Genomic DNA, 12,484 nt, shown 5'->3' with positions numbered 1-12,484 from the left:
CCGTGAGGGCGTATGTATGATGTGACATACGATACGAAAATCCGAAAAGAGAAGAGAAAGAAAGAAAAAAAAGTATGTATCCGACTCCCCGTCACAAAATCCCCACCACCCTTGAACCCCCCCGAAGGAAAGAAAAAGAGATCAGAAAACCTTTCAGACAAAAGAATCGGCCGCCCTCCTGCCAAGGAGAGACTTTATCGAAGGGGCCGGGAACGGAAGAAAATCCATTTGATTTTGAATAGTCCTCAGCAAGCCGTCAGAGACGGAGCCCCCAGGTAGGTATTGTAGATTATATAACTTGTTAAGGTATAATATCCACTACTCTGTGAAATAGTTAGCATCTTCTCTTCTTCTTCTCTCAAAGTTGAACTTTTAGGGGGGGTTGTGGAAGACTCACGTTAACTAAAGAGAGAAGAAAGAAGAAGAGGAATTTCGTCGAGAGGACCGCCAATTTATACACGAAAGAAAAAAAATTTTTTTTGTGGGTTGCACGGCCACAAACAACGCTGTTGATACCAGCCACGGAAAACAACAACCGCCTGACAACAAGCAACTGCCTGTTTGATATATGTGGCGGTGCAACACATACCCTCCACCCCGCCAAATTGATTGGAAGAAAAAAAAATCATTTCATCCGCCCCTCTTGAGTGACTGACTTGGGACCCAGCAAGGAAAGGATAGTTAAGTTGTTAGCCAATATTTACTCATTCATCTTCCCCCCCCACCATACTATCCTCCCTCTTTCTCTCTCCCATCAACCACCTCTTCTCGTCAGCCATCATCATCATCACTTCCACCCATCAAATAATTTATTATTTTTACTACTCCTTCTTCAAGTAATTTATTTATAATCTTCTCTCACAATGGGCTTCGGAGATTTACTCGCTGATACTGGCAAGTCTGGTATGTGTGCCCCTCATTAGTCTTCTTCCTTTCTTCTTCTACTCTACATATATTGCCGCTAACATATACTTCCCTATACTTATAGCCTTGAACAGCTGGCTCGAGACTCGCAGCTACATCACTGGGTATGTCTTTTTATTCTTTCTTCTATTCCAGTCCAATCCACTTTACACTACGTCTACAAACCCATCGCAAGGGAAACAAAAAAAAATACCGACAAGAAAGGAAGAAGAAAAAAAAAACTATATTTACCCCACTTTGCGAAATAATTTTTTTAAGCAAAAGAAATGTACTAATTATATCGATATAGATACTCTCCATCTCAAGCCGACGTCGCAGTCTACAAGGCCGTTTCGTCCGCTCCAGATGCCTCCAAATACCCATATGCCGCTCGTTGGTACAACCACATCACCAGCTACGAGGCCGAATTCGGCTCCTTGACCGGTGACGAAAACACTCCTCTTGACACCTACGGCCCAGAGGGTGGTCCAGCTGCCACCGAGGTCGTTGCTGCCCCACCAGCTGCTGCTGAAGAAGAAGACGATGATGATGTCGATCTCTTCGGTTCTGATGATGAGGTTGATGAGGAGGCTGAGAAGTTGAAGGCTCAGAGGTTGGAGGAGTACAAGTATGTTTCCCTCTCCATCTCTCATTCCACTTATTTTATTGTTTTCGAAAAGAGAGACAAATTCTAATGTTATTGGCGGGATACAGCAAGAAGAAGGCCGGCAAGGTTAAGCCAGCTGCCAAGTCCATCGTCACATTGGATGTCAAGCCATGGGATGACGAGACGTAAGTTAACCCCCCGGTTTCCTACCGTTAGAATAAAGGGGGAGCACAATAAAGAAAGAAAGAGTACTGATTGATCGAAAATAGTGACATGAAGGAACTCGAAGCCAATGTCCGTTCCATCGAAAAGGACGGTCTCGTCTGGGGTGCCTCCCAGCTCGTCGCCATCGGCTTCGGCATCAAGAAGCTACAGATCAACTTGGTCGTCGAAGACGAGAAGGTCTCCCTCGACGAGCTCCAGCAACAGATCGAGGAGTTCGAGGACTACGTCCAGAGTACCGACGTCCAGGCCATGCAGAAGCTGTAAATATTTTTAGTTATTCCCAAAAGTTAACTAAAAAAAAGTTTTTATATCTATCACCTCTTTTCTCTTTTCCTTCTCCTTCTCTTCTACTCCCAGTTCTATGATATCAGGAACCGTTTGAGAGGATTTGAAAATGGGAGGTGTGGGGAAAGCGATTCTTTGTATGCCTTTTATGTTTTTTCATGGTGGGGGATCTTTGTCTTATTAAGTAGCTACCTTAGAACGGGGTCATGTTTTTTCTTTCTTGGGATTTCATCATACATGAGAATTATAAGGGAACACAAATGAATCGATGCTTCTGACCATTCCGGTTTCGCCAGTATTATTAAAACCGTATATTACCCAAGTGACTAATCTACAAACATCGACTTCCTCCCAATCCTCCATCACTCAACCCTACCCTGCGTCTTCATCCAATCCGTGAACTCCTTCCGTTGTTTCTTCAAAAAAACCATCAAATTAGCTCCATATCCAAGGAAGGAGATCAAAAGGGGAAAGGGGGAGACAAAAATCATACCCTGATATCCGCAAATCCAGCCCTCTCCTCCAACCCCACAAACAATCCTTTCCCTTTCTTCCCATCCACCAAAATCTTTCCACTCTCAACTCCACCGGCGTAACTCCTAAGACTGATAGGCTTTAATTCCCATCCTGAGCTGACGATTCCGACCAAAAGTAATGATACCGACAATAAAGTTTCGAGGGTGATATCTAGAGGGAGTGTTGAACCTGATGTTATTGTCGCGGAATGTGGAGAGGAAGAAGAGGAGTCGTGAGCGGCTGCGGCCGTGGTGGAGAGGAGGGAGTGTTCGTGGGCGGAGTAGCAGCTATAGTGGTCATTTTGTTAGTGTTTTTGATCGACGTGGTATGGTATGGTACGGTATGGTACGGTATAGTATCGTATTTGAAGGAGGAAGAGGAGGGGGGTTACATACGCGTGAGCGAGGAGGATGGAGGAGAATGCTATTAATAGCTTTGAAGGTAGAGATCGGGCCATCTTGACGGTAGTCTAATACGGATTCGAAGCCGATTGTGGGGGTTGGGTGTCGTGAAGATACTTAAGCACCAAGCAAGTAAGTAGGTAGATAGCTCTCAACTTAGAACGTAAGTCAATTATGACGGCGGTGAACTGGAGGTTTGTGGACAGAAAGGGAAATTCTCTTGGCGTTTCTTTAATTACCACACCTTCTGTTGGCTCTCAACACAATTTCTTCAAATTTTTTTGTTATTAACAGGATCGGAGGGGAAAGATGGATGCATCTGGTGTGTGTGTGTGTAAAAAGACAAAGTTAAATCTAGGATTTAGGTTCAGATCTTCAAAAGTCATGATATCAGTGTTTTCAAAACCTTATCGATGGGGGTATAAATAGAATAGAGAAAGTAGATTTGTATAATCGTTATCATCGTTGTTCGACTCTAATTATCGTGTGTCGGCTTATCTATGAGATCTCGAGATTACCTATATACTTGTACGAAACCTCACAAAGAAAGAATTATATAACATTATATATTAATATCACCGTCTTGATAATACAATATAAAAATCATAAACTCAAAAGCACGATGCTTCTCTTTATATTCCTTCTATCCTTTGCCATCCCGGCATATCCTTGGGAAACAATAGCTTTAGACGAATACGGCACTTCAAACTGGTATTATCCTCTCCTCTAGCTCTTCTCTCCGTCCACCCCCAAGCCAATATGAAGAAGTAGTGGCTAATATATAGTATATATCATAAACAAAACAGCACCGGCCAAATGCTCTACACACACTGGCCCTCCGTTACGGACTGTATAGATATTGACTACTTCACACACTCGGCCTGGATCAACACCGGATCCGGATATTTCACTGGTGTTCCCGTAGCATTCACGGCGGCGGGTTGTCAAGCTGTTATGAGGATCGGAAGGATCCCTGGGCTAAATAGTTCGGGGGGCTGCATAGATGTTAATAATTTGTTTACGCAACCGTGGGGGGGTAGGATCCGGAGCGTTTTGTTTCAGTAACTACTTACTTACTTACCTCTGACCTTTTTACTTAATTTACTTATATGAGGGAGAGAGTTTGAGCGCTATACGAGACTTGTTTACGTATATGTTTTATCCTTTTTTGCCTGCAAAATGTCTAAACCAGTAATAGCAAAAAAAAATTATTTTCCGCAGTTTTTCAAAAAGTTGTATATCCGAACATAACTTTCTTAAATTAAGACCTTTATGCATATGTGTCAGTACACCCATCCTAATGAGAGAAGAGTTTTCAACGATTATATATATACTAATGTATCTATCGGAATACCAAGTATTCCTCTGACAGGAGTATATTTGATGCTCGAAATTAATTTATAAAGCCCCACTCATACTATAATTATAAAGGGACCTAATAGAACAGGCAGTTAATTAGTGTATGATGTAAAAACTAGTAGATTTGAATACAATACGAGACTAATACATGTATACCTACTTATACAAGTACTCAAAGCCCATTAGATCTATAGAAGCTAGCTATATAAAGCTTAAGGGTTCGTACTTACCTCGACAATTCAAGAACCACTATATATAGCTATATATATACAGGCTGGCAGCTGTAGAGTCGAAACGAACTAATCCGCATGAAGCACGATGCTTGTATTATATTTATCAAGCGAAAAATATACTCTAGAAGCAGAGGATCACTGGTTTCGTTACAACAGGCAATCAGCCTCTCGTTCACGCGTTCCGACTCTCGACTGTTTTTGATCTCTGCTCCTTAAATTAGATGTTAAATATAAAGGGTGCATAGAAGTTTCCACAAAATATCTACTTCTAGCAGATTTCACTGTTTTATTCAACATTCAATCCGGGTTAGCCTCAAAATGTTTGTCGATGGTGGGAGCGCCCTCATCTTCTCCTACCACTTTCCTATTCCGATTATACCCCGGGTTTCGAGAGATTGCATTGGGACGACACCTGCAACACGATTTTTCCACAAACCCCGTCTTGCAAGCTTGGCTTTCGAATTGGTGATATTTGAGTACATCGACGGTTTATGCTCAGACGGATTGCAAGTTCGACAGATTTTACTGTTGTTAACTGTCAAGATGTTGATGTTTGGTGAAAGTTGAGTGTGCATGTATATAAAGGTCTAGTGAACCATCGTAAAAGCCAATATTCATTCGATCTACACCAAAACATTCAATTCATTCAGCACATTCCTTCGAGTCTTTCTATATTTTGATTCTAAAATCCTCCTTCTATTCGATTCTAGTACACACATATACATTCCTTTCGGTGTTTATTCTATTCTATCTATCACAAAATTCAAACCTATTTTATCGATATTTTTTTATAAGTTTACTTCAAAATGCATTTATCCGCACTCGTCGGTCTGTTCAGCATCACTCTCACTGCGAACACTCCAACAGCTGTAAAGACTCCCGCAGCTGCGATAACCCAAAACCCCGCCGCCAAACCCTCCACTTTTGTAACTTCGATAGCTCCCACATCCGCTCCTTTCCCTGCGACCTTTACTCGGTCTATGCCGACAATTCCCACCCCCTCGGGGCCGCCCGTTAGATACTGGTTTAGTTTGTAAGTTACTCAAAATGTATTGTACATTTTAAAGTCTATTCTTGTGAATACTAACTTCAATGTTGCTATCGCCAGTGGAGACTCATACACCAACACCAACTTCTCGGTCAACGGTATTCAACCTTCTATCGAAAACCCCTTCGGAAATCCCGAAGGCGTAGATGACAGGCGCAGATACAATGCGACGTACATTCCATACATCACCACGAAGTTCAACAGTTCTATTACATTTAACTACAATCTCGCTCGAATTGGTATGTCTCTCAATTCACACGATACTAAAATATATCACCATCATGCACCATCATTCTTGAAATCAGAGATAGCTAACCGCAAGGATGATACAGGTGCCTCCCTAAACTACACTTACGAAAATACCACCTCCCGTCGCTCCTTCCAAGGGCAATTCAACCTTTATACGTCCAAATATGCTTCCCTCCCCTTCGAAGAAAAACCATGGCAACAGAACGTTGATACGATATACTCTTCGTGGTTCGGTATTAATGACGTAAAAAGCATCTTTGCCAGCGGTGGAAACTCAACCGACCCGCGCATCGACGAATTGATCACATCTCAATTTTCGTTGCTGGACCAACTATACTTCGATGTTGACGCAAAGGCGTTTTTGGTCATCAACCTACCACCGCTGGAGACAGCTCCACTCTTTGCTTCCGATACATCTAGAGTTCAGGGAATCGTAAGATCATGGAACAGTAACCTCGCTAGGAAAGTTCGACAGTTTAGAGATGAACACTCCGTTTCTTCTATTTTGTTGATCGATAGCTATAACATCATCAGGAAGCTCCAGGAGGAACCAAAGTATGGTGTTAAAAATGGTGTTTGGGCGGATAAATTGCATATCAAGACACAAGTTCATAAAGTTCTTGCCAAGGAGATTGCGGCTGCTTTGGAAGCGGCGGTGGAGACTACGGTGGAGACTCCAGGTAATGGAACTGTTGGCGGACCTACCACTTTTACGGCTCCTACACCAACCATGGAGCATGGAAGCAGTGCTACCAGTGGAACCCTTTGGTAGTTGGATACACTCGAGTTTCATGGTGTATATATATACTTACTTACGTATTTACATGTTTGGATGGATTTTTGTTTTATACTAGATTTGCTGTATTGAGTGCATAGATTAGTGGAGTTTATGGAATATTCTACATTCTTTCGTTTGTGATTACTTTACCACAGTAACTTGATATTCAAAAACCTACCATATATACCAACACAAAAAGTTTATCAGTTTGTTGTATTTTCGTCCGGGAGAAGGATCTATACGATGCAATGCCGGCTTCTAAATGCGTACGCATGCCTAAATCTTAGACCGGCTAAGGCCAAGGCAGTCCCCTTAAATTTATCTCTTCCCGGGCTCCATCAATATCAACCCCATGGCCGACGACTTTGCATCTTAATTCGATTAAATGAGGGATAGCCCACCATGACTGCCCCTTCCTTTGGCGAAAAAGAATACTGGGATATTCGCTTTACTAAAAACCCCTCCCCATTCGACTGGCTTCTCCCCGCGGCAGCCAAACCTTTTCTTTCTTCGATTCGATCAACGCTCTCTACTGCACCTTCCCCGCGAGTTCTTCACATAGGTTGTGGAACTTCTTCGCTTTCATATAATCTAAAAGATATCGCCAAGGATCCAAGTCATATCTATAATGTCGATTTCTCATCTATAGTTGTCGAGGCAGGAGAGTCTAAGGATGGGAGCATGAATTGGAAAACACTCGATTTATTATCAACCCAACAGATCTTGGAGTTTGAGAAATCAGTATCAGCTGACGATGAAGGGGGTTTTGGTCTGATCATCGACAAGTCAACTGCAGACGCGATAGCCTGTGCGGATGATGTAGCCGTCGAACTTCCTTATGTGATTACAGCGGAAGCTATTGAAGGAAGAGGTCAAACTACCGCAGATATTCATCCATTGGTGATATTATCGCTACATATGGCGTATTTGACAGCCCCGGGTGCGAAATGGTTGTTATTGAGCTATAGCAGCTTTAGGTGTTCCTTCCTGACATCCCAGGATCCCGATGACAGATATGTCAAGGAAGAAGTCTTGGAGAAGGGACTTACAGACCCGAGGCTGCTATGGAAGGTTATCAAAGAAGAGGCTTTAGGTGCCCGCGAGGAAGTTAGTGAGGCTAGTGGTGTAGTGGCACGGCCTGTGGTTAAACATATGTTGTATACTCTTGAAAGGACGTCCGTCAAACTAGTCAGCAACATAAGATAGTAAGAATATAAACATTAGGCTATAATTACACTAAACTCGATGCTATTAAAACTACCTATATCATACACCTAGTCTAATATAATTCCTGAGCACACCGAAATACACCGTATAAAATAAGAAAGATTATGTTAATCAATGGGGAGAGTCTTAACTCGGACTAGTCCTGCCGCCCCCTCTCCCGATCCCCACCCCGTACCTCCTCCTGCCCGCCCTTTCGGTATCTTCCCACCACCCGAAGCCAAACATATACCCTGCGAAGACTTCTTCGCTGCCAGTCCCGCCTCCTTTCCCACCTGCGCCCCATTCCGCGCCGTCTGGGACGAGTCTCAGGACATCACTACCCGCCAGATACCCGCCAACGGTGGCAATGGAGTTACTCTCCCTTGGCAATAATTCTCGGGCTTTGACACCGATATAAGCCACTACTGTCGTTAACATTATAAATGCGAGCAAGACTTGCAATACTCGAGTTGACACGAGCGATTGTACTAGTCTCGACCTTGGTCTAGTCCTGCTCACGCCCTCAATCCTGGTGGCTCCATTTGGATTTGGGATTCGGGTGTCCTGGTTTAGTGTCTGTGTGGCAGATACGGCGTATAGCCATGCGGTTCCTTCCATAAGCCTTTCAGGATCCAGTAGCTCCTCCGGTGGCATCCCGTTTTTTCCATATACCACACCTCTGATAAAATCGTCGAAAATATGTGGAGATGATGAATCGGCCTTCAAAGTGGCGAAACTATATTCGATAGAAACGGATTGGTTCGAAAACCACCGTGCCGTTTCCTCCCTCCTTTTAGGTGGGGATACGCCAGGTGTCGTAGTATCGATCATGAAGTCGGGCAACAAGAAAGTTGTCTCCACCTCCAAGCTCTGCGTGTATCCACTGCAAAACAATGTCGAGAAATTCGCGATTCTGTTGTTGTTCATTTTACCGTAGAACACTGCGAGCTTCGGACAGTTTTCGCCTTCAAATGAAGAGATAGGTACTACGTGGCCAAAGTATCCAGTTTGCGGGTGCTCGATGAAATCGGTCAGCCATGTGATATTGTTGGATGTCGTCCCCGAATTTCCGCATTGGTCCGGCATGCTGATATTCACCCATACTGGCAGCTCTGTTAGATTCTGGCCCCGTTCGATTGTTTCTTCCTGCCCCAACCGCAGCTCCAGATGCCTTTCCCGAGGGATAATAGAGCAGTTCAACGCCGACCTCACAGCAGGTACTGATACCGTAACGCTATCCGCAGCATCCATTTTTTCTGTGGTATCATTCAACACGGATAGTTCCCCAAATGCGAGGTCTTCGTAGGTCCATCGGGGATATGACAGATTCCCACTAACGATTAAACTCGAAATAATGTCATCCGTAGTATTGACATTGTAATCTGGGAAAGAAACGTTAAACCAGGTATCTTGCTGTACTGTAAGGGTACTTGCGTTGGCCGCCAACTGTGAGTAGAAGAGACCGGACACAGCAATCGTAAGTACCGGGGCGATTAAGACTGCAAATGTGGTGGCGATGACTGTAACATGCTTCTCTTTGATGGCGAACCAGAGAGCGGGGAGTGTTAGTTTTCCATTAGGATTGTATAAAATCCCACGACTTGCTACCGTGCTGTCGGCACGCATAGCTTGATATGGTGCAATACATCGGGTGGCATAGTCGAGCATGTTAAATAACGTAACAATGACAACCATCACGAATGCCGGGACGAAAACCCAAGTGTAGTGAACATATCCACCATCAGGGATGTAAGCCAACCCTTGATCCCGAACAGACTTTCGGTAAAGAACTTCTAGGACGACTATAATAGCGATAGGAAAGACCACTAGTGGAATTATAACCCACCACTTCAAACCGAGTGGTTTCCACCATTTACTTCTCTCAGCGGGTTCGGGAAGCTTTGTTTCATCGGAGTAGCGCTGTCTATCACCCGAGTCTGGATGCATATCCGCTAGTTCTATTTTGAAAATTCGACCACTAGAGGTGGCTTCTACGGTTGAATAAAAGCGGTAGCGGTGCAGCCAGTTTTCGAGGTCCTTCTCGGAGAGATTGGATGTTCCGGATAATGATTGCTCGAGTGACCTACTGCGGGAGAGAATGGTAGCTACCGCCCCGATGGAGCTAGGGTCTCGTGGTGCGACGCCCTGCCGTGGAATCATGACACTCAGGAGGATTGTAATGAATATCAAGATTGCCACAATTATTTCCATGACAATAACCGACACGGGCCGAAGGATAAGCCGTTGTTGAATCTTTGAGACGGTGGCATCGACGATAGTGGTATCAGATGTTGGCTGCGTAAGCGAACTACCTGCGATCTGGGCTGCGAGGGTCATATAAAGATCTTCGGCCGCCGGTTTGAGGATGTCTGGTTCCATGAAAGCAGTATAGTTCAACTGAGGTTGTATTGCGGACATCAACGTAAAGAATGGGTCAAATGTCTTGTCCCAGCCTCCATTATTCAGTTGGCTGTATGATGCAGCGAGTGCCGCGTAGACCGCATCTGTAAGGTCTTTTGATGTGAATCCCGGTATACTTGAGGCGTCGCTTAGCGGTCGCAAACTGGATATCTGAGAGTAATCGTTGAGACGGTTGTGTGGTATTGTGATTTCATTTCTCTGAATTGTATACGAGGGAGTACACACGAAGGCCGTGTAATTCTTCAGGCTATTAAGGTAGTTGAATCGGGTTGAATATGCAATACCGACGAAAAGTCTGTTCGCAGCAACCGGATCCTGTATTTCCTGGCAAGTCGAGTTCTGGACCCTTCCATAGTACCCCTGCTGCGTATCATTCCCCAACCAGCCTGGTGCATCAAGTCTGATCTTTTTCAGTGTACAGCCCGGGACGAACGCGGTTGTATTATAAAACTGAGATAATGGTGTTATCTCGTTGACCAGATCCCTATCGTCGATCCACTCCAACCGGGCGGGCTGACAATCTAGCTTTGCGGAGAATACATCCGCTGGAACGGATATGGACGCAATATTATCCAGTGGTACATTACCAAAATTGCGAAAGGTTTGGATTGCAAAGTCGTGACTCGTCCCCGCCGGGTAGGACAGGTTTAGTGCAGTGACTCCAAACACCGTTAAACTGGCACGGGCATCAACATCAGGCTTGAACCCCACTGCAGAAAACTGGTTCTGATATCTTAAAAAGTCTTTATCCGCAGTTTGTAACGCCGTCCCTTGCAGGATGAATAACCCTGTAGCAAAGATAACTGCAATCTTTAATGTTGCAAACGCAGTCGCAGAAAGAATAACCAACCAGTGTCGATTCTTACACGCATACCAAAATGCGACAGGTTGGAAAGGGGATATATAATCCAGCATAACCGTGAGCTTTGCGTGCTTCGGGCCTTTCGCGAGTTCAACATATGGCATAAGCAGTTTGACCTGGTAGTCAAGGTGCCGCCAGAACGCTGCCAAGACGATGAAAACTAGACAGAATTTGTATCAGAGCGTGCCATCAGAGAACGGATGTAACCCCGTATTCTGTGAAGGGAAAAAAAACATACCGGCAGTGGGGCCGTAGGTCCATAAATAATGCCTACTCTCCCGTTCATTGCTGAGTCCCTGCTCCCGTTTTGACCTCACATACAATCCGATCAAGGTGATGAAGATTCCAATAAAGACGAGTAGGAATATAAAGAGGGACCAGGGGCGCAGAACGAGCGGCATCCATCCTGTCACAACTTTATCATGCTGACGGATACTCGCAGTTTCGGAGACGACATTTCCTTCGATGGGAGAGATGCTAGCATCCGAGGGTGAAGCTGGTGTTGGTTGGTGGTAGATTTCTCCGGATTTTTCTTGCTGGGCAGAGGCTCTTACCGGTCGAAGTTCGTATTCCATTGCTACCGAAACTGGCGCCGACGCGATAACCGAAATCACCAGCGCCCGGAACTCCCACGCGACAAGTCAGAATCGGCTTTTTAAATGACTTGTCGAGGCAATTGATCTCGTCTAGAACAATAAGATGTCTAGAAGATAACGAATCCCCGAGTCGAACTTTTCTAAACTTCAACCATCTTGTGGCGGCTGGGCTGATCGCCCCATAGTCCCAACTAAGGAAGAAGAAATATCTTTTTTATCCGATAACAATGCATATGCTCCTCAATGCATGGGAATGGTGGATGCTGGGGGCGGTCTTGGACAGGACCCTTGACTCTGAAGCTCGCAGAATGCACCAAACTGGGCTTAGGGCTTGCCGCTTCGGGCTTAGTGAGATAACTTGTTCTTGGCTAACGACTCGGATTTGCCAGTTCAACTTCGCGGCCCAAATTCTTGGGCAAGTTGCAAAGTTTGTTAGCCAGGTACCGACGAGGTTAAGCATATCTTGGATGTTTGAACTCGATAACATACAAGATGCAATGCAATGGGAATTCTACACGTTGATGTATTCTAGGGATCTATATTCTCGATACGTATACTGGTCTGATAAACCCTCAGAACACGCCCAGAAATCAGGCTGATTACTAATCTGTGTCGATAACTGTACCTGGTCGTTTTCTCGTATTTGACAATCAAGCTGGTTTGTCAGCACTCTGATATTATCATCAAGATCATATAAGCCCAATTTGACAATCAACTAGACAACCAAGCACTGAGCCAAGCTAGTTTAGTGTCGACTAAATCGAACATTATGGACTCGAATGCAACACTTACAAC

At 44.5% G+C, this 12,484-nt stretch overlaps 5 protein-coding genes across 5 annotated transcripts; 3 read left to right on the top strand and 2 right to left on the bottom strand.

The window, feature by feature from the left end:
* Positions 1 to 863: 863 nt before the first annotated feature.
* AOL_s00173g324 (uncharacterized protein) lies at positions 864 to 1,999 on the top strand (the record flags this gene model as incomplete). The annotated part of the gene is made up of 5 exons (XM_011128066.1): positions 864 to 903; positions 989 to 1,028; positions 1,214 to 1,531; positions 1,618 to 1,695; positions 1,780 to 1,999. 5 exons carry the CDS (start codon positions 864 to 866, stop codon positions 1,997 to 1,999), a joined length of 696 nt encoding a protein of 231 aa, XP_011126368.1.
* Positions 2,000 to 2,382: 383 nt separating this feature from the next.
* Positions 2,383 to 2,993, bottom strand: AOL_s00173g323 (uncharacterized protein; the record flags this gene model as incomplete). Its single annotated transcript, XM_011128065.1, has 3 exons — positions 2,383 to 2,436; positions 2,514 to 2,823; positions 2,932 to 2,993. 3 exons carry the CDS (start codon positions 2,991 to 2,993, stop codon positions 2,383 to 2,385), a joined length of 426 nt encoding a protein of 141 aa, XP_011126367.1.
* A 2,342-nt stretch (positions 2,994 to 5,335) lies between these two features.
* Positions 5,336 to 6,598, top strand: AOL_s00173g322 (uncharacterized protein; the record flags this gene model as incomplete). The annotated part of the gene is made up of 3 exons (XM_011128064.1): positions 5,336 to 5,562; positions 5,638 to 5,816; positions 5,910 to 6,598. 3 exons carry the CDS (start codon positions 5,336 to 5,338, stop codon positions 6,596 to 6,598), a joined length of 1,095 nt encoding a protein of 364 aa, XP_011126366.1.
* A 408-nt stretch (positions 6,599 to 7,006) lies between these two features.
* AOL_s00173g321 (uncharacterized protein) lies at positions 7,007 to 7,810 on the top strand (the record flags this gene model as incomplete). The annotated part of the gene is made up of 1 exon (XM_011128063.1): positions 7,007 to 7,810. One exon carries the CDS (start codon positions 7,007 to 7,009, stop codon positions 7,808 to 7,810), a length of 804 nt encoding a protein of 267 aa, XP_011126365.1.
* Positions 7,811 to 7,957: 147 nt separating this feature from the next.
* AOL_s00173g320 (uncharacterized protein) lies at positions 7,958 to 11,668 on the bottom strand (the record flags this gene model as incomplete). Its single annotated transcript, XM_011128062.1, has 2 exons — positions 7,958 to 11,253; positions 11,332 to 11,668. 2 exons carry the CDS (start codon positions 11,666 to 11,668, stop codon positions 7,958 to 7,960), a joined length of 3,633 nt encoding a protein of 1,210 aa, XP_011126364.1.
* Positions 11,669 to 12,484: the final 816 nt, after the last annotated feature.

Source organism: Orbilia oligospora (assembly GCF_000225545.1).
Source record: "Orbilia oligospora ATCC 24927 unplaced genomic scaffold scaffold00173, whole genome shotgun sequence".
In the NCBI taxonomy this organism is placed as follows: Eukaryota; Fungi; Ascomycota; class Orbiliomycetes; order Orbiliales; family Orbiliaceae; genus Orbilia; species Orbilia oligospora.
The sequence above is the reverse complement of the archived record's forward strand: the minus strand, read 5'-3'. Positions and strand labels throughout refer to the sequence as shown.